The 22,080-nt window shown below is 39.8% G+C and overlaps 1 protein-coding gene across 7 annotated transcripts in view; it reads right to left on the minus strand.

Moving 5' to 3' along the window:
* GFM2 (GTP dependent ribosome recycling factor mitochondrial 2) overlaps nucleotides 1–22,080 on the minus strand; it is a 59,556-nt gene that overhangs the window by 1,347 nt on the left and 36,129 nt on the right. For 6 of the 7 annotated variants that reach the window (XM_035014652.1, XM_035014648.1, XM_035014653.1 and 3 more), the window contains 10 exons: nucleotides 21,697–21,845; nucleotides 19,743–19,883; nucleotides 19,560–19,659; nucleotides 17,695–17,884; nucleotides 13,855–13,931; nucleotides 11,308–11,446; nucleotides 6,778–6,957; nucleotides 4,905–5,020; nucleotides 781–963; nucleotides 192–360 (listed from right to left, as the gene is read on the minus strand). In XM_035014652.1, coding sequence (XP_034870543.1) covers nucleotides 223–360; nucleotides 781–963; nucleotides 4,905–5,020; nucleotides 6,778–6,957; nucleotides 11,308–11,446; nucleotides 13,855–13,931; nucleotides 17,695–17,884; nucleotides 19,560–19,659; nucleotides 19,743–19,883; nucleotides 21,697–21,845 — 1,413 coding nt within the window. In that variant the 3' untranslated portion in view covers nucleotides 192–222. Of the gene's footprint in view, nucleotides 1–2; nucleotides 361–780; nucleotides 964–4,904; nucleotides 5,021–6,777; nucleotides 6,958–11,307; nucleotides 11,447–13,854; nucleotides 13,932–17,694; nucleotides 17,885–19,559; nucleotides 19,660–19,742; nucleotides 19,884–21,696; nucleotides 21,846–22,080 lie in introns of those variants that run through there. The other variant, XM_035014650.1, reaches the window with a different exon arrangement.

Here is a 22,080-nt window from a genome sequence, read left to right on the forward strand (position 1 = left end):
AACCTTTATTATACATGTATCTTGCTTGTGAAAGCAGCTCAAAAAAACCCCTTGTGGTAACACTGAATATATTCCATAGTAATAACTTTATACACAATATAGGTCATGTACATAACTTTCAACATCCGCTCTCATTCTATAGAACGGGCAGCTCCAGTGCCACTGTCAGTTTATTTATTTAGTATACTTACTGAAAGTGCTCATGAGGTTGTCTCCAAAGACCTAAAGCACCTGGGTCAAGCCACTTCGCCGGCTGAGCAGTGTAGTTTGGTCTTGAGGATTCATGGCTTGATAGTTAGAGAGTTCTAAGGCAAAAGTAGCCGAGCCAGAGGTAAGCGTTCGAAGCACAGTTGAATAACCCTAATCAAAATAATTTACGTTAGTTACTAAATTTAAGCCTCACGTATCTCTTCCTGCTGCTCTTTTCACCATCTTCAGGCAAGGGGATGATGTTACTCATGTGACTTACGTAACCATTTTGTCAGGAACTACGTGATACCAAGATACTGTGGAGGGCAGGTAACTGAATAGTATGGGTATGCTTCGGAGGCACTCCCTAGACTCGGCATTTCCGAAAGTGCGTGGAAGGGGGAAAAACGGCCACTGAGGCTGGTGCCAGTTTGGTACGCAGCACATCTCAACCTTTGTGGAGAATGCAAATGATCCAGTGACCTGAGTTCAGACTTACCATGCATCCCATTAAAGCCCTGATTGCCTACTTTTTTCAGCATAAATACCCCAGTATTAAAAAAAAAAAAAAGATAGGTAATAATTACCTACCATAATCTCTGCTAAGGGAACAAATCCAGTAACAATTTTGTTTTCCTGACGAGTCTGGATTTCCTGAATGGTTCCTCTCCTTTGTGCCAGATCTGCCAGGACAGGGCTGAGGTAATCTCTCGTCACTGTCACCTCGAGATTCATCAGGGGCTCTAAAACTTGCTTATCAGCTTTCTTCAGAGCCTAAAGAAGTTAAAGAGTGTTAAAGATTCATAAAAACTTAAATTTTGCCTGTCCGTGTAAGCCTAGAGCTCTAGCAAAAAGACATATAAGCCTGCTTTAACTGTCTAAGAAATCAGGTACATGGCAAGGGGATGCTTAGTACAGCTTGGTTATATAGAGCACCTATGAACACGTGGCCAGAGATACAAGGAAATAAAATGATTTTCCCCTTCCAATCAAAGAATTTCTTTCTTGTTGGCACCACGTGTTTTGTTCCTGATGCCTAGTATAGATACAGTCTGTCAGGGCAAATCAAGAAATGTACTACAATAAGGTAGCAGAAACACATTCTTGACAAAAGGCAAGAACAAGCGGCACGTAAATAACAGGCAAACTGAAAAAAGCCAGTGTGGCGCAAAGGGCAAGTGAGTACCGGACGGAACAAACGAATTGGAGTCCCCATCAGACACAGTCTTTCCGACTACCAGACAAATTGGTTAATGGGTTTTGGAGGGCATAAGCAAGCACTGTAAGTACCAGTGGGTTTGATTTTAAAAGCTGTCCTACTGTTGGAGCCTGCCAGAGTTCAAAAATAACAAAACCATTTCCTATAAATTCTAAGCTTCTGGCTATGAGGTTGGACTTAATTTAACAGAGACCTAGCAATGGAAACTAAGAGAGCTAGGGCTCTGGAATGGGCCTTCACCTTTACTGTTAACCGTTCATTATTCTGTTCCCACTCCACCACCACTCACTTCTCATTATTACTAAGGCCTTACAGGGGGCATTTTCACTGTCTGTATTAACTAAAGGTTGTGGGCCTTAAATCCTATTGTCCCTGATCAGTCACCATCTCCCCCACCTCTTCTCCTGCCCCTCCCCTGCACAATCATGAAAAATGGCCACATTACTAAAACCAGGAGTATATTCTCATTATTATCGAAATTTCAAAACATAGCATACATACATAGTAAAACAATCAGTTCTTCATAGCTTTAAACTCTAACCAACTGTGGGGCGCCTGGGTGGCTCAGGTCATGATCCCAGGGTCCTGGGATCAAGCCCCGTATTGGGCTCCTTGCTCGGCGGGGAGTCCGTTTCTCCCCCTGCTTGTGCTCTCTCTCTGTCAAATAAATAAAATCTTAAAAAAAATCTAACCACCTGAAATGACTCATCTAGAGAAAATGTATCTTAACAGTCCTTCTTGAATGAAAATACTACTAAAAAATAATGACCGTCAACAGCAAACAACTATATATCTTCTCTTTTTGCAGTTCCTACGCAGAGCTTCACATAATGTCTGTTGGGACAAAATAATGGAATGGGAAAAGGAAAAATGCTAAAACCAAGGAAAGGATTGAATGCTACATATGTAACTAAGATACACAGCTTCTGTCCTCAGTCCTCTTTTCACATTCTTTCTCTTGGATGTTTCAAAAACATCAATGTAGCTTCCTCAAAACCTTTATACTTCACACAGACTACAGTCTGAGTGCTCCAGCCCTGTACCCTACTGGCCTGCTTTAGGACAGTGTCCAAATACCCCACAGCAGCAGATGACCTCATCATTTCCTTCTGTAAACATTTTTCTCTGCTCTTTTCCTATTTCTGTCGATGGCTTCATAATCTTCAATTCACCTGGTCAAACATCTTTGACTTTCTTTTCCCGAAGTAGCTATAAGATTTCCATTCCTATTGCCAACATCCTAGTTCAGACCCAGTCCATTCTCTGTCCCAGACTATCTCCTCCCTACCTCTAGTTCCTCCTATATTCCAGTGATTATACTGCCTGCTTCAAAAACCTGAAAATTTTCACCACTGTTCTCAAAACAAACCTCAAACTCCTCAGTGTAGTTTTGAAAGATTTCTCTATGGCCTGACTCCATTCTACTTTTCCAACAGTTTTTCCCTACTACTCTGCATTCATCTTGATACTACAGCTGAAGGGACTCCTCAATTTCTCCCTTTCTGGAATGCCCCAAAATTCACAGCTCATATATTCCTTCCAAGAATCCTAATTCCCCATCTGCAACGATGTGGATGAAACTAGAGGGTATTATGCTGAGCAAAATACGTCAGAGAAGGTCAAATACCATATGATGTCACTCATATGTGGAATTTAAGAAATAAAACAGATGAACATAGGGGAAGGGAAGGAAAAATAAAAACAGGGAGACAAACCGTAAGAGACTCTTAACTGTAGGAAACAAACTGAGGGTTGCTGGAGGGGAGTTGGGTGGGGGTATGGGGTTACTGGGTAATGGGCATGAAGGAGGGCACATGATGTAATGAACACTGGGTGTTATAAGCAACTGATGAATCACTCAATTCAACCCCTGAAACTAATAATACACTATATGTTAACAAATGATTTTAAATAAAAAATTAAAAATTCTAATTCCTCACTTCATTTTTACGACTCCCAGTCTGCTCTAATATTTTGGCTATTTGGATATAAAATTAATCCTCTTATAAATTTTTTTTTTTTTTTTTAGATTTTACTTATTTATTTGACAGCGAGAGAACACAAGCAGGGGGAGTGGCAGGGAGAGGGAGAAGTAGGCTTCCCACGGAGCAGGGAGCCTGATGTGGGGCTCGATCCCAGGACCCAGGGATCATGACCTGAGCCGAAGGCAGACGCTTAACTGACTGAGCCACCCAGGTGCCCCTCATCTTACAAACCTTAAGGTCCTTTAGTTCAAGACAAACATACATATCCCATTTGTGTCCATCTCAGTGCACAGTGTACTGTAAGCTCAACAAAGATGGCTCAATAAATACAGGAAGCGTCATTAACTTCTAATAAGCAGAAGCTTCCCTACTAGATGAAGCTTAACAAGGCCTGCAGTAGTTCTATCAGGAGTACTTCATGTATAAAAACTAAAGATTAAATGTAAGCCCCCATGAAGTTAATTAATGAACTTAATAAACAGACTTCCAATTCAGAAACACAGATTTTTAGAAGGCATATTAAGATTTTAAAGGACTGACCAATATAATGGGGCTTGGGGTTAATTTAGAAACATGACATCTTTCAGGTTACTGTTAACTAAAACCAATTTTAAAAAATTGGAAATATTCTCAACATTTTAATCATGACTTACAGGTAATATTTCTAACTATGTGCTTAAGCAAACTAAGTTCTACCTTCATAAGTCAGGGACTTAGGGTATTTACATTAGCTTCATAATTTTGGATTCAAATGAGCTGTAGAAAATCAAGTCTCAAACACAATCAAAAATTTTAGAATATTGTTTTAAAAAGCAAGTGCTTTAATGCAAATCAGTCACCTACAAAACTACAGTATTCCCACACTGAGAGGAATGCAGAGTCAGCATTTAGCACTAAGATCCCGTGAGTTAATTCAGCTCTGGTAGCTTACTGAGGCAAGACACTCAAGGACATACAGGGAGGTAAGCAAGCCAAGAAGACTAGATTGCTTGATACTTTCGTAAGGTTAGGTGCTTATCCTGAACCTTTTCTTGCGCGAGACTTGTCTGATTTCAATGATCTTTGATTAAGGTAATCTTATTCAGATAAACAGGAACTCCGGAATTGGAACTAATATTGCATCTTCAATGTTCTTTCTATTATAGTCCATCTTGGGCCCGGCTGACCCCCAAAATGTCCCCTACTCAAACCACCACGCTGACCTCTAATAGGTATGTGTCTGGGAGGGGGAAACCAGAAATGCCAGGGAAGGAAACCTACCTCTTTGCCAAAACCAGAGGCTATTTCCTGGCCATAGTGCTAAACAGTAATTTTCTAGGTCCTCTTCCAATATAACCGTGGGATGAAGAAGTCAAAGATGCCCCGAGGCAAGAACCCTTCCTGACTCTAAGGCCGAGAAGGCGACAGGACAAGTGTGAGGCCCTGCCAAGCACGGCTGCCTGAGCAGCAACGGTGCACTGCTGTCAGCACAGCCACCTTCGAGCAAGAAGGGTCACAGGACGGTCCTATACCTGTTGTAAGCATCTCGACACACAGGCAGAAATCATCGTCGTGGAGGTACCAGGACGAATGATCAGCGACTGTAAGGTAATGGCCACATCTTGAACTGGGGATCCGAGCAATGGTCCTAGGCAAGGAGAAAAACAACCGTGTTAGCACGCAACATGCAATGAGGAGTAAAGACAGGGAGAGGACTTCTGGTTTCCAGTTCACGTAAGCAGCTTAGAAGTTGTCACTCTGACCCAGCAAGTAAGAAGCGAAACAGACTGAAAAATCGGCAACTCTTCTCGGTTCCGTAAGAGAGGAGAAGACAAAGGACAAACTCACTGCCCCAAACACTCGAGAGACAGGTGAACACCAGAAGTCGCAGCTTTCTAGAACAGAGGCTCACTAGCCCAGGGACCACCGCCAGGGTGGGAAATCCTCAACTATAATTGATGAACTGCTGGAGGCTCAGGGTGGACAAGTCTGGGAGGTAAGAATGCCAAGGGGACCCAGTCATACATAAATCATAAGGGGGACCCCCCCAAATTTTTTGAGATTTACCTCCAGGAGCTCAAGCAGGTTCTTACCATAAGTATCAGAGAAAAATCCCCTTATGCTTCTGACAGAAGGGTAAAGAAACCATTCTGAAATACTCCAGAACACACTGTTCGTACAAAGGCCTGCTGTCAGGGGAAACTAGTTAACTAGAGCCTAACCAGCAGGTCCAGCATTAGCAGGACCTAACCAACTTGACTGAAGTACCAAACTCCAGTCCACCCTAGCCATCCTGTCCAACCTGAGGCCAGCAGAAAAAAAAAAAAGGAAAAAAGAAACGTGCAGTTCCTAGTCTAGAGGCATGGGCTCACTATAAGACTGAGTCTTAATCCTAGGATTAGAGAATGCTTCCCTTCCCCAACACCTGACCTCCACATTACTAAAGGCATGTTTACAGCCATTCCTTTTACCCAGTACATCGTGTCTGGCCATCAGGAAAAAATTACAAGGTATATTAAAAAGCAAAAGCACAATATGAATACAGAACATGCATCAGAACCAGACACGGTAAGGATGTTGTAATGATCCCATCACATGACTGATATGCTAAGGACTCAGAGTAGACCACATGCAAGAACAGACAGATGGGCAATTAAAGCAGAGAGAGAGGGGGGCGCCTGGGTGGCTCAGTTGTTAAGCATCTGCCTTAGGCTCAGTTCATGGTCCCAGGGTCCTGGGATCGAGCCCAACGTCGGGCTCCCTGCTCGGCAGGAGGCCTGTTTCTCCCTCTCCCACTCCCCCTGCTAGTGTTCCCTCTCTCGCTGTCTCTCTCTCTGTCAAATAAATAAAATCTTTAAAAAAAAAATTAAAATTAAAAAATAAAGCAGAGAGAGAGGGAAGTCCCAAAAAAGAACCAAAAACAAATGCTTGAAATCAAAAACAGTAAAATAAATGAAGAATGTCTTTGATGGGCTTATAAGTAGACTGGACACAGCTGAAGAAAGTACTGAGTTAGAAATTGTATCCATTGCCCCACATTGGGCTCCTTGCTCAGAGGGGAGCCTGCTTCTCCCTCTGTCTGCCGCTCTCCCTGCTTGTGAGCTCTCTCTGACAAATAAATAAAATCTTTAAAAAAAAAAAAAAAGAAATTGTATCCATAGAGACCTCTAAAACTGTGAAAAGCAAACTGAAGACTGGAAAAAAACAAAACAAAACTCCCACCCAGAACAGAATATCCAAGCACTGTGGGACAATGGAAAAAGGTGTAACATACACATAATCAGAAGAGATACTAAGAAAACACTGCCGAAGCTGGAAAGAAGGACAGAAATAATCTATGATATTAGGAGTGACTTCAGTGGTCGACTTGTGATACTAAAGCTTACTCTTATTTCAGTACCTTACCTTGGAGGCATGCACTGTGAATTCCATTTTCAATGGCCTCTTGGGAGACCTTCAGAAGGTCTTCACTAACACCTGCAGCATACTTGATAACTGGCGTAACAGAGGATGTTTCAATTGGTTTTACTTCCAGTTCTACAGTCACAAGATGCCGTTTGTCTCCTAAAGTTCTATCTAAGGTATCTATAAACAAATTGATTATAGTACTTCAGAGATTTGTTCCAGAAAGTTACCAAGATGCTGCAACTTGCAAAATTACAGTCAACGAGTTCAAAGTCTCATAGAAGATAAAGTAGGAGAAAATATTACAGTGGTACTAAATGCAATATAAACACGACAGAGTAAAAAGTTCTACCAAGGAAGCATTTGTTTCTGTGTTTACCAATGTTAGAAGCCAGGTGTGAATCACTAATTAATACTGCTTCAGTGCTGAGATGTGTTGAGTCAGATCATCCCACAAGTTTTGATATGCAGATGACACATTTAAACTTTTTGAAATATCTTATGTGACTGAAATTCTTTTAATTGCACAGCTTTAACTGTAAAACATTTAGAGTACAAAAGGTTATCTAATGAAAATTAAAAGGCTCTTTTAATTCTGTCAACCCACAAACTGCTAAATTCCATATTCTACCAGTAATGTTTTATGCATTTATGATTTTTCTCAAACTAGTGACTTTTTTTAAAGATTGAAAACAGTATCTCTAGAGGCGCCTGGGTAGCTCAGTCAATAAGCGTCTGCCATCAGCTCAGGTCATGATCCCAGGGTCCTGGGATCGAGTCCTGCAATCGGGCTCCCTGCTCAGTGGGAAGCCTGCTTCTCCCTCTCCCACTCCCCCTGTGTTCCCTCTCTCGCTGTGTCTATCAAATAAATAAAATATTAAAAAGAAAAAAAAAAGGAAACCGTATCTCTCATTTGCTAACAACCTCCATCTGTCACCAATCTCCAATATTTTACTAAAACAAAACTATGCTGTATTTATGTGAGAGACCATGTAACAGAGTAACATACAGCGCAAATTAAAACTAAAAATTATAGCCTACAATTCTTCTTTATGATCCCTTTTTAAGCTAATTTTTATATTATGAAATATTTTTTATTTAAGGGAGCATTTATGAAACCTAAAACTTCTCAGAAATAGACCAGGGGCGCCTGGGTGGCTCAGTCATTAAGCGTCTACCTTCAGCTCAGGTCATGGTCCCAGGGTGCTGGGATCGAGCCCCACATTGGCTCCCTGCTCAGCGGGAAGCCTGCTTTTCCCTCTCCCACTCCCCCTGCTTGTGTTCCCTCTCTCGCTGTGTCACTCTCTGTCAAATAAATAAATAAGATCTTAAAAAAAAAAGACCATTACCAGTAACCTACAAGACTTCCAAAGCAACCCCATCATGATGTAATCATTCCTATGATTTTCCTTAGTCATATTACATATGCATGTATCCCTACACAATACAGTTCACTCTGCTGTGTTTTGAATTTGTTATTCTACTATGTACCCTGCAACTTGCTTCTTTTGCTTCACATTTTTCCTAAGATTTTATTTATTTATTTGACAGAGAGAGACAGCGAGAGAGGGAACACAAGCATGGGAAGTGGGAGAGGGAGAAGCAGGCTTCCTGCCCAGCAGGAAGCCCGATGCAGGGCTCGATCCCAGGACCCTGGGATCATGACCTGAGCCGAAGGCAGACGCTTAACGACTAAGCCGCCCAGGCGCCCCAGATTTTATTTCTTTGAGAGAGGGAGAGAGAGAGAGATAATGAGAGGGTGGGAAGGGCCAAGGGAGAAGGAGAAGCGATGTGGGGCTTGATCCCAGGACCCTGGGATCACGACCTTAGCCAAAGGCAGATGCTCAACTGACTGAGCCACCCAGGTGTCCCCTGCTTCACATTTGTGGGTCCTCTGGGGTGATGCATATCTATGTAGCTCATTCTTTTTCATAGCTGTATAATATTCTATGGTATGAATACAGTACAGCTTACATTTTGCCTGTCCATAAATATTTGGCCTGTTTTTTTCTACTTACGGGTTTTTTATTACAAGGCTATTATGAAAATTCTTTTATCTCTCAGTGCACATGTGTAAGAGTTTCCATAGGGTATACACCCAGGAGAAGAATAGCTGAGTAATAAAGTCTGCACACAGTCAACTTCACAAGGAAGGTACCAAATTGTTTTCATAGTGGTTATATAACTTACACTCCCACCAGAAGTTTTTAGGAGTTTCCATTGCTCAACATCTCACCAACACTTGGTACGTCTGATTTAATTCCTGCCAATTCTATTGGTATAAAATAGTATCTCATACTTTAACTTGCATGATAATCATTACTGATATTAGAAATCTCTTTATATGTTTGTCTGTTTCTAGCTTAATTAGTATCATAACCACTGTGGCTTTATAATACGTATTCATGTCTGATACACTTCTTTGGGTTAACTCGGTAGCTTCACAATATTTAGTCTCCTTATCTATGAATACTATGGTTGTCCATTTAACTTGGTCTTTTTAATGTCTAACTTTTTAAAATTTTTTGGATGTACACAATGTCAACCTGCCCCTCATTAGTGATGCATCATCATATTGCTACAGCGTCTACTTACTAGTTTTTACCTTGAAACTAATAAGCAATCTGTGCGGAGACCCTTTAAAGACTATGCAAATATGCTGCTCCTCAAGATACCCAATATTTAACAATCAGAATAGTTGCAAAATGACTATTTTTCTACTCCAACCCTCCTCCTCAGCATCTAACAGTCAGCAGTTGGCATTCCACTCTAAGGAAGAACCCCCTCTTCTTCCTCATCTGTTTATCTATTATCAGTAGGGACTCATGAATCCCTACTTTGTCTCAATGGCCTATATACTAGACTTAAATGCTATTCTAGGGGCACCTGGGTGGCTCAGTCATTAAGCGTCTGCCTTCGGCTCAGGTCATGATCCCAGGGTCCTGGGATCGAGCCCCGCATCGGGCTCCCTGCTCCGCGGGGAGTCTGCTTCTCCCTCTCCCACTTCCCCTGCTTGTGTTCTCTCTCTCGCTGTGTCTGTCTGTCAAAATAAATAAAATCTAAAAAAAAAAAAAAAAAAGCTATTCTAATTCATTCAGATATGGCCAGTAGAGCCTCTTCAAGTTGGTTCCTGTGGCCTTATGACATTCCCCCATCAACATTGAGCATTTCTTTTCAACTAAAATACCATAATGTTCTATTGCCTGCTTATTCTTGATGGTCTCTTGTTCCTTACTAATACTTTCTATCTCCTTTTATTTTTTCAAAAATATACTCCTTTTATATCCTGCATCCAATAATTCCAATATCAGAAGCCTCTGCTGTTCTGACTGATGCCGTTTCTACTACCTTTTTGCTCATTGTGCCTTTTCTCATGATTTTGTAACTTTAAAGTATTTTTTGAATTGTGATTTAATTCTCCTTTATCTATGGGATTTTTCTTTGAGAAATGGATTAAAGATACATTTATCTAGAGGCCCCATGTTTGTTTTTTCCAGGATCCTTGGCTGCTCAGCAGGAAGCCTGCTTTTCCCTCTCCCACTCCTCTGGCTTGTGTTCCTGCTCTCACTATGTCTCTGTCAAATAAATAAATAAAATCTTAAAAAAAAAAGAGAGAAAGAAATCTTCATATCACTTGCTCCTACATTCTGCTTGTTTAATTTTTCAAGTTTTACTGAAAAGTAACCACCTGGCCTTTCTTATAAATCACTGAGATACATTTAATTATCCTTAACATCTTTTCTCTATTATTTTTTCAGAAATCTCTCCATGTTTATTCCTTGGGGAAAAGCAGTGATTGTCATGTTCCTATGCTTAAGAAAACCAAACTGAAACTATCATATATAGAAAAAACATGAATTCTTAAATTTTGGGACAGAAATATATAAACTGTACTTTCTCAAGAACATCATCAGCATAACATTACCATATATATTAAATAGATGAAATTATTTTGCACTCACTTTGTAGAGTAAAAATAACACATGAACTTCAAATTCTTATACTCATTCTGGTAGTGAGGATTAGTATGAGCCACCTACACCAAGGGCTTAGTCTAGCCCATGACCACCACTGAAAAGCGTATTTGTTTGGTAAGGGCTCATCGTTTGATTGATGTAATGAATGGTAAAGAAGACAACTGGGATAAAACAAAACAGAACAAAATCCCCCCAAAAATAATAAAACACACACATAAAACCTATGCCCGGGGTGCCTCAGTGGCTCAGTCAGTTAAGCATCTGCCTTTGGCTCAGGTCATGATCCTAGGGTCCTGGGATCAAGCCCGAGGTCTGCCCATTTCCCCCTAGTTGGGCTCCCTGCTCAGAGGGGAGCCTGCTTCTCTCTCTCCCTCTGCTGCTCCCTCCCTGTTTGTGCTTGCCCTCCCTGTCAAATAAATAAATAAAATCTTAAAAACAAAAAACCCTATGCCCACTGATGGAAGATACTAGTGACTGTGAACCCTGCTTTCAGAAAACAGGTCCTGAAGAGAGAGAAACAAAAATAGCAAATTCTAAATGTTTTATTTTTTACCTGTGGCATGAACTGCATTTAGGATGGTCTCTCGGTATGCCACCTGGAGAGGCCCTAGATAGGTTTCCAGTCCATATTCCCTCTTGATTCGGTCATGAATAATCTCGATATGTAGCTCCCCCATACCACAGAGGACAGTCTGGTTAAAAGAGGAAGAAAATAAAACCAACATCTCACAAAATACTATATAAAGGTATGATATCAATATTATTTTTCATTCATTACAAACCGAGTTTCTTTGCAATTTTTTTTTTGCACCTCTTCAAAACAGTTTTTTAACTTTTCTGAGTGGGTAAGTCAATGAAAAGTGAATTGCTGGGGCCCCTGGGTGGCTTAGATGGTTAAGCGTCTACCTTCGGCTCAGGTCATGATCTCAGGGTCCTGAGATCGAGCCCCACGTCAGGCTTCCAGTTCAGCAGGATGTCTGCTTCTCCCTCTCCCTCTGCCTCTCCCCCCTACTTGTGTGCTGTTTCTCTCTCTCTCTCAAATGAATAAATAAAAAATCTTAAAAAATAATAAAAAATAAAAAAAATAATAGTGAATTGCTGGGGCGCCTGGCTGGCTTAGTTAGTAGAGCATGTAACTCTTTTTTTTTTAAAGATTTTTATTTATTTTATTTATTTATTTGAGAGAGAGAGAGCACATGAGAGGGGGGAGGGTCAGAGGCAGAAGCAGGCTCCCTGCCGAGCAGGGAGCCCGATGCAGGACTCGATCCAGGGACTCCAGGATCATGACCTGAGCCGAAGGCAGTCACTTAACCAACTGAGCCACCCAGGCGCCCGAGCATGTAACTCTTGATCTCAGGGTTGTGAGTTCAAGGCCTATGTTGGGCATAAAGCTCAGTTAAAAAAAAATTTTTTTTTTAATTTAAAAAGTGAATTTCTAGGCTATTTTGTCCTTATTACAAGACAGTTTAAACAGGCAGGTAGCACCTAGCTACAACTGCTGTACTTTTAATATAAAGTTAAAGAAGCAGATTACTTGGGAAAAACAAGTTGTAGAACAATACGAATTGAATGACTTGTTATAATCTATATCTATGTCTATATATCTATATATGGAAAAAATATACTGTGCTTTATTTATAACATAGCACAGCAGAAGACATTTGGTAGTGTGAAACGTTATTCACATTTTCAGTGGTTACCTGTGTAAAATAGAATGGAGAAAAAGGGAAACTTTAATTTTATACTTTGTGGGGCACCTGGGTGGCTCAGTCGGTTAAGCGTCTGCCTTCAGCTCAGGTCATGATCCCGGGGTCCAGGGTTTGATCCCCACATCAGGCTCCCTGCTCAGCAGGGAGCCCGCTTCTCCCTCTCCCCGCCCCTGCTCATGCTCTCTCGCTCTCTCTCAAATAAATAAAATCGATTTTTTTTTTTTAAGATTTTATGTATTTATTTGAGAGAGAGAGAGACAGTGAGAGCAGGAACACAAGCCGGAGGAGTGGGAAAAGGAGAAGCAGGCTTCCCGCCAAGCCGGGAGCCTGATGCGGGGCTCGATCCCAGGACCTTGGGACCATGACCTGAGCCGAAGGCAGACGCTTAACTGACTGAGCCACCCAGGTGCCCCTAAAGAAATAAAATCTTTAAAAAAAAAAAAAAAAATTTTTGTACTTTGTACCCTTGTGTATTATTTATTTTAAAAAAAATGTATTGGCGTTTTTTAAATGAAGGTTTTAAAATAAAAAGTTTAACTGCTTGTTGTATCTTTCAGCATTAATTAAATTGCCACCTCAATTAGCTGGCATTTGGGAAATACTGCCTGTTTTAAAGATTAACTAAATTAGTTTATCCTTAAAGGCTAATTTATAACCTTTTAAAGGAACTTTTTCTAAAATCTTAAATAAACTTTACCTGCCTTCCTAAAAAGACGACGCAGAATGGAACATGTGTTCTTCTACTGTAATGTAATATATACAAACTTCTTACCACCTACTTTAGCTCTACTTCCTCCCAACTGTGTTAGGATGTAAGCAGTCACTTCTCCCCCACCTTAGGTGAGTTAGTGACATTAAGAGCACCTTTGCATCCTCCCTTTAGTATGCTGAATCTATAAACCTTAGCATTAAAGGGTCAAGACTTTGTCTTAGGGTTGAACCTTATTTCAAAATTTCACAAAGGCTGTCTTCTGAAAGCTGAAATGATAAAGAATGGTTTAGGTAAGTGAGGTATAATTAATTATATTGAGAAACTAATAGCTTGACAGTCAACATAATAATCAGAAATTTCTACTATGAGGGCGCCTGGGTGGCTCAGATGGTTAAGCGTCTGCCTTCGGCTCAGGTCATGATCCCGGGGTCCTGGGATCGAGTCCTGCATCGGGCTCCCTGCGCAGTGGGGAACCTGCTTCTCCCTCTGCCTCTCTGTCTCTTATGAATAAATAAATAAAATCTTAAAAAAAAAAAAAATTTTTACTATGAGAGAACCAAAAGAGAAAGTTTTTTCTTTCAGGGGCATGAACCAATCATGTTTTAGATATATGCATTTAAACACACACACACACACACACTATTGAAAGATTTCTGGGGTTAAGTAATAAAATGCATACCTGTCCAGAATCAGGATCCAGCTTCACTTTCAAACTGGGATCTTCACGCTGAAGGCATTTCAGTGCATAATCCAAATCTAAGGGATAAACAGTAACTGTTAACCTTCACATTTCATTTTTTAGATAATGTAACATGTGTTCGAGTGGGGAAAAAAAATGAACAAGCAAACAAATTTTGAAAAAGAACATTTCAAATGGCTATAAATGCTTTTTAGAGAATAAAAGAAGACGGTTACGATAGTGATAGGTTATCTGAGACTGAATGATCTGGGAAGGCCTCTCCAAGATAATTTAGATGAAGACACAGAAAAGAATGGCCATGTATGCAAAATCCTGAAGAAAAGAATACCAGACACAGGATATGGCTGTGCAAGGAATGGTTTTGCTAATGGAAAAATAACAAGATGGCCAGGGTAGCTGGATTATTAGTGGGTAAAAAGAAGAGTAGCATCCGATGAGGGGAAGGTGTGGCAGGAATCACATCATGTAAGGTTTTGTAAGCCAGGGTGAAGAGTTTAAATCTCCAATGGGAAGCCACTGAAGGGTGTTAAGTGGGACAGTAACCATCTGATTATGTTTTGCAAAGATCAATCTAGGAGCTGACAAAAAAGCAAAATGCCTTCAGAAACAGAAGCAATAATGAGAAATTGGCAAAAGGAAACTAAATTACATCGTGAATAAAGATATGCTAATATGATCGCTCTATGATGAATTCTCACACCCAAAGAGGAAGAATATGTTATTTACGTCAAATATGGCATCTTAAGTGATACTAACATAATCAATTAACTATTAAGTATATTCTCCTTCACTACAAAAGATGTTAGAAGTTTCACAAAGTGTGGCTCAAGAAAAGAGCTGAGCAATGGATTAATGAATCAACCTTATCAGCCACACATTTAAGGTGGTCTTAGGGATATAAACTTCTAGACATACACTGTCCAAGTAGTAGTCACTAGCCATCTCATTAGGATATTACTAGTCTAAACTGACATGTGCTCTAAGTATAAAATACTAGGTTTCAAACACTTAATATGAAAAAAAGTAAAATGCCTCATTAATTTTTATACTGATTATATGTTGAAATGGTACTATTTTTGATATACTGGGGTAAGTAAAATGTATCATCAAAATTAATTTTGCCAGTTTACTTTTTTTTTTTTTTTTTTTTTTAAAGATTTTATTTATTTATTTGAGAGAGAGAGAATGAGAGACAGAGAGCATGAGAGGGAGGAGGGTCAGAGGGAGAAGCAGACTCCCTGCCGAGCAGGGAGCCCGATGCGGGACTCGATCCCGGGACTCCAGGATCATGACCTGAGCCGAAGGCAGTCGCTTAACCAACTGAGCCACCCAGGCGCCCAGTTTACTTTTTCTTAATGTGGCTCTAATTTTAGATTACAGTGGATGTTGTATTTCTATTGCACAATGCTCTTCTAGACTCCTGACATCCCGAAGTCAGGTTCAAGGACCAGCAACACTGGCAACACCTGGAGCCTATTAGAAATACAAAATCTCACATTCCAGACTGAATCAGAGTCTGCACTTAACAAGAATTCCAAGAGATGTATTATACACATTGAGGTTAAGGGGCATTATTTTAGATAATATCTTATTTTCAGATTTTCAAAGAAAGAAATAATGCTTATGACACTGGAGCTTTTGGAATGAAAACATAGTAACTTTACTGTAAATAAATTCATTCAAAGTATTTATAAAGAATATTTATAAATCTATCCTTCAGGAGTTTATTGGGATGAAAACAGGGTGTCAAGTGCTAAAAAAGGACTACGGGGTAAATACAATGGAGGGCCAGAAAAAAGAATATGTAGATCTACATGAAAGAAATCCAAGAGAGACTCTAGGAAGTCCCCTGCCCTGTGGGGCTTAGGACCTCTAAGCTAATGCCCATTAATGAAGCTTACTTTGGACACCACAAACTTTTTCCCTCAAGCAGTTAAAAGCGGAGGCGTTAGATTTAAAATTGGCTGGTGCCACTTATCTGCAGGCCCACAATTTGAATTCATGTACTACACTATATTTGAAATGACTTTCAAATATATTTTTAAAAACTCAGATTATTTTGTTTGGGCTGCCCCTGCTCTAAAGTGCCTGACTACACCTGACAGAACTAGCATGGGTCAACTGCGATGTAACTGGACAGCCGGATCCTCCTCCACTGGAGTCAAGACTATGTTTAGTTGGCCTCAGGGCATTTTAAGCTGACAAGAACACTGCTGCGGCACTCATTTTAACTTAATTGCTATTCCTTTACCAACTGGACAAGCACAGACCTAGCTTCCGTCAGTATTTGGGGGCTATCTTAGGCCAGTACTCAGACCTTTCTTTTGTGTGAACTCTAGCTAGACTGGTGCGGAACTGGAACCCCTAACTTGGCTAGGGATCTTCTTCTTTCTTTCCCCCTTGGTACTCGAGACAACATGGGGAGGCAGTAAATGGTTGCTTTCATTTTTCAATCATCTGTCCAACTTGTTTTCAAGGGGAAAAAATGGCTTCTAATGCCACCTGTAGAACTAGGTTTGTCCTTCAACAATTTAATATAGGAATTCAGTGAGAGCCTCAAAAAGAAATGATGCTTGAGATGAGATTTTCTAAAGAAAGAGTAAACGTTTTCCAGGTGGACACAGTCAGGGCATGCCATCATAACACAAGACAGACCAAATTAAAAGAAACAGCAATGCAAAAAGAGCATGGTATCTTCAGGAAATTGGAACTAAGTATAAGGTGTGAGTATCCTGTTTCGTTTTTGTTTGGTGAAAGAAGAAGGTTCAGAATGAAGGAGGAAGTTTTAAGAAATGAGGCCAGGCAAGAAGACTGGTATCAGAGACTGCTAGTGGTCTTCCACTCTATTCTGCTGCTGTCTAGCTTTTTAAAAGACTGCATTTATCAGACTCCCTTGCAACTGAGCGGCCATATGTCTAAGTGATAGCCAATGACACAGAAGAAATCTTAAAAGGGAAAGAAACACATCTTCCTCCTCCTTACTCCATTCCGTCAGGAACTCTACTGTGATGCCAAAGGCCCTAGCAGCCATCATGCTATAACTAAGGATAGGAACTATGCACTCAGAGAGTCAGGGCAGAAAAATTTGGAGGCTGGGTGCCTGATGACATTGCAGACCCAACCTCTATCCCCTGGGCTACCAACTCAAGGCATATTTTACAAGGGAGAGAAATACACTTTTCGTCATTAAAGCAACTGTTATTTGAGGGGGTTTCTGTAATATGTAACAAAAACTAATTGGAAATAATAACAGCTGAAATCATGATATTTATATAGCATATTAAGGAATTTGGATTTGTGCTGTAAGTAATGAGAAGCCACTGAAGATTTCTGAGTAAACAGGCTAAAGAACGAAGTACACAACACAAAAAGGTCAAACAACATTAACTATAGTATATAAATATCTTCACTGAGTTCTAAAGGTTGAGCCAGAAAACAAGGAAAAGGAGCATTTTATCAATGGTGATGACAAAATGATCAGTTATGAATCAGTAACTATCTAACGTATTACTGTAACTGGAAGGGCAGTCCTGATGCCAGTTACTTAGAATGCCACAGAAAGCACCACAAGAACAAGAGTAAGGAAGAATATGATATGCAAAAAATGGCCAAGATCTAAGAAAAGAATAAATAAAAGGAGTTTGTAAAAATCAAAACATCTTAAATAAAAAAACGAGACTAATCACAAGTAATACTTATCCATAAATTCTGATAAAATTGAACTCACATCATGAAAGAAATCTTTTGAGAGTATAACATAACTGTTTCTATCTAAATTATCAGAGCACTAATTAATTAATACACTAAAACTATTTGTACCTGGCTGCCTCGCCACTGAAGGGGGCTCTATGGTACAGAAGAAAACAGGTTCTGGAATTTCCACCCCAGCCAATAAAAGTCTCTCTGCTTCACTGTTTTGTCTAGGCTTCTTTTCTCCTTCCCTTTCGGCTCGACGAGCTGCAGCTAATGCACTGGACTTGGATGACACAATGGTGTCCCCAGTGGCAGTCTGTAAGCAAACAAGATGCTTTAGAAGAAAACAGCCTCCTGGCGAGCACTCAGCTCACCACCAGGATTCACCAAATAGAAAAATTTTCATGTGACACTTCCAACAGAGACAAATTCATAAAGCTCATTATAACTTTGCAGAGGGAAAGCTAATTTAACTTCTGTAACAATTCTATCCAAAACACTGCTATAAAATCCTAAAAACACAGGCGCCTGGGTGGCTCAGTTGGTTAAGCGACTGCCTTCAGCTCAGGTCATGATCCTGGAGTCTCGGGATCGAGTCCCGCATCGGGCTCCCTGCTCGGCAGGGAGTCTGCTTCTCCCTCTGACCCTCCTTCCTCTCATGTTCTCTGTCTCTCATTCTGTCTCAAATAAATAAATAAAATCTTTAAAAAAAAAAAAAAAATCCTAACACACACACAACACAACCAAAATTCATCTGGTGAAACAAACGTACGTTCCTAAATTTTCAATCATGTCAAAATAGGTTAGTTCTACTAGAAGTCCATTATAGAGTTTTACCACCAGTAAAAATTTATTACTGTTATACAAAAAATCTGCTATTAACTAAAATAAGCAATTAACCAGAATTCTCTAGACCATGCAAAATTGATAGCTTCCTTACAGACTCCAGTTATTTTTAAAACTATAATTTCCCTTTTAAACTTTAATATTACAAAGTTCTGTACCAGCTTCCTTCTCTGTAAAGGTATTCCTACTGAAGCAGTATTTCACATGTATTTGTGTAACTCCTTCAAATATGTACATGGAGCTCCTGGCTTTGGGTGGACAGAAGATATTTTCAATGCTATAATCCAATATTTGGACTGTGGAAATTTTATTATTATTATTTTAAAATATTTGAGACTGAGAGAGAGCACGAGCAGGGGGGAGAGGGAGAAGGAGAAGCAGACTCCTCGCTGAATAGGGAGCCCGATGTGGGGCTCAATCCCAAGACGAGGGATGTGCTGAAGGCAGACACTTAACCGACTGAGCCACCCAGATGCCCTGAACTGTGGAAATTTTATACTAAAGGGATCCTAAATCCTGCAATTAACCATAAAGAAGTTAAAAAATGTTCAAAGTAACAATGGTTATCCTAAATGCCAAATATACCAAAGTTTAATGAGAAAATGTATTCAATTTAATCCATGTATAAAATGAAATGTCCTTATAGTTTTAACCTAGCAAAAACACATACCGCATCAACTATTTTCATGCATTCAACTGACAAAAGTTATGCGTGATGGGCACTGATCTAGGGACTAAAAAGAACAAAAGAAACTTAAAATCCTTGCCCTCATGGAGCCTTCACTGGCAAAATATCTTCAGTTACTATCTGGATTGGTTATAAGGTTAAACTGTCAGCAGTGATCAAGACAGGAAAAAAACCTCAATAACAAAATATTAAACTTAAAACACAGGTATGTACCCATGAATATTGTTTTACTTGAATTTGAACGTTACACAAATATAATCCATACTGTTGACAGTCTTCTGTAATTTTCTTTCTTTCTACTATGAGATTCAACCATGTTGATGAATACGTTCCAATATTCATTACCCCACTACTGATGGCTATTTGGATTGTTCGTGGATTTTTGCTACTGCAAAATAACTGCTTTTAATTAAATATTTAAGCTATTATTTCCTAGAGAAACCATCTGGTCGCTTACATGTTTAAGGCCAACAGTCAAAGCAATGTTACCAGCAGTCAGTGAAGGGATTTCTATATGTTGGTCAGCAAATGGCAAAAGGAGACGACTTATTCTCTCTCTGTAAAAACCATGATTCGTATTAGTAAAAGAATTTTTAAAGAAATGAGTGCAGTTTTAGAAATAACCTAAACTTCTACTTACGTGCAGTTTCCATTAATATTATAGATGGCCGACTGGGGTTTTATCATGCCTGAGTAAATGCGGATAAACACCAGTGGTCCCCGCTGCTTGTCATGAAGAACTTTAAATGCCAGGGCACATAAGTCACCCTTATACCACTGCCTACAAATTGAGACATTCCAGAAAAACCTTTAAAATACACTTCCCATGTATCTATGCAGATCAGATCAGAATCATTGTACAAACTGAACCTTAATGTCCTCCCTCATATCTTCTAGTTTAGCTACTCAGACTGATTAAATAATGTCAGTACTAATTACCTCCCTTCCTCCACCTGACTGAATTATTTAATGGAGATCTTTTAATTAATTCCTCAAAACTAAAAATAATAGATTCTCTCCCAAATATTACCTCTATTTGCAAGTAATTCCACTGCATAGAGTTCATTCCGCAGAAAATATACCTAGGGACATCATACTACTTCTCACAAAAGCCTGTACAGGGTATATATACATACAGGTAGATGCTTTCCAATCACTACTTTCACTCCCACTTTCTTTCCAGTTGCATAACCATAGAAATCTACACTATAAACTTGAACTTGTTTACACAGCCAACATTCTTACAGACTGATGTCCTTAAATTAACGTGCACTGTTAAGTTTCAGAAAGCCTGAATCCCTCTGAAATTGCCAAATTTTGTGCATAGGTACATATTTTTCCTGAGGAAAAGCTCCAGGTTCTCACTGGTTTCAAAGGAGCCCATGAATCAAAGTAGGTGAGACACTTCTATTACAGAACTTCTCCCCTCTTATCCCTATTCTCTCCAACTTTAAAAAAAAAAAAAAAAAACATTTGACAGAGAGAGAGACAGCGAGAGAGGGAACACAAGCAGGGGCAGTGGGAGAGGGAGAAGCAGGATCCCCGCCAAGCAGGGAACCCGATGCGAGGCTCAATCCCAGGAACCCGGGACCATGACCCAAGCCGAAGGCAGATGCCCAATGAGAGAGCCACCCAGGCACCCCCCTTTTCTTTTAATTTTAGTGAAAACTTACAAGAGTCTGCCATACACTAGGCACTGTTCCATATGCTTTATCAATATTAACTCATTTGATTCTTGTAACAATCCAGTGAGATAGGTCCTATTCTCTGCATTTTACAGGTGAGAGGTTAAATAACTTGGAAGAGCTGGGATTTAAAACCAGGCAGTACACAGTCCATGCTCATAATTACTTCACCATTAATACATCTCCAACTGAGAAATATGAAAAGTGATTAATACCCTACTTAAAGGATTAAAGTCCATTCCTGCCTGCCATTTTGTACAACGCTCACTCAGATTTTAGAGGATTTTTTACTAAGTACAAAGCTGTTAGTGACAAGAAAAGTAAAACAATGACCTTTCTTTACAGCCACAAAGTATTTTGAGCTTATTAAAAATCTTGAGGGGCGCCTGGGTGGCTCAGTCATTAAGCGTCTGCCTTCGGCTCAGGTCATGATCCCAGGGTCCTGTGATCGAGTCCCACATCGGGCTCCCTGCTCAGCAGGAAGCCTGCTTCTCCCTCTCCCACTCCCCCTGCTTGTGTTCCTCTCTCGCTGTGTCTCTCTCTCTCAAATAAATAAATAAAATCTTTTTAAAAAAAAATCTTGAAATCTAGTATAAACATATTTACAGAAAATTTATCAAACATCCCACTATACTTTTTTTTTTAAACTAAGACAACATGGTAAACACTTGTACTTTTATACAGCAAAAAAGCCACACGTTCTACCTCCATCTGTAAACATAGCAGGTTACAAAAGATAATGACAAATGTTCCTTTCAAATAAAATTTCATCTAGCTCTATATTATTTACAATTATATCCTTCACCAATGTTATTCAAAAAATGGTGATTCAACTACTCTTTGGAAACAAGAACTATCTGCCTGTTTTTTCAAGGCTATAAGATTTTAATCTATTACTTGCATACTCACAGAAATTCATAGTTGCGCTCTTCGGGTGAAGGCAAGTACATGGTAATAGCATCTAACAAGGGCTGGACCCCTTTGTTTTTCAGGGCACTTCCACAAAGCACAGGCACTGCTGTCTGAGCCAGTGTTACTCTGTGTATTGCAGTCTGTAGCTATAAAGCAGAGACGTAAGTATTCCGTGTGCAGTATACTGGCCTCTAACAAAGTATCTCAGAATTAGATGCCCTCGCCAACCAATCATGTAAAACAGAAATACTAAGCACACTTCCATCATTTTTAAGGCCTTATTATTCTTTTTTTAATAACATTAATCACTACTTGATATCTTGGATATACATTTAATGGTTTACTGTCTCCCCACCCACTAGAATATAAATCTATATGAGC

The sequence above is a fragment of the Mirounga leonina genome, unplaced genomic scaffold (assembly GCF_011800145.1).
Source record: "Mirounga leonina isolate KUSES-001 unplaced genomic scaffold, KU_Mleo_1.0 Mir_168, whole genome shotgun sequence".
Taxonomy (NCBI): domain Eukaryota; kingdom Metazoa; phylum Chordata; class Mammalia; order Carnivora; family Phocidae; genus Mirounga; species Mirounga leonina.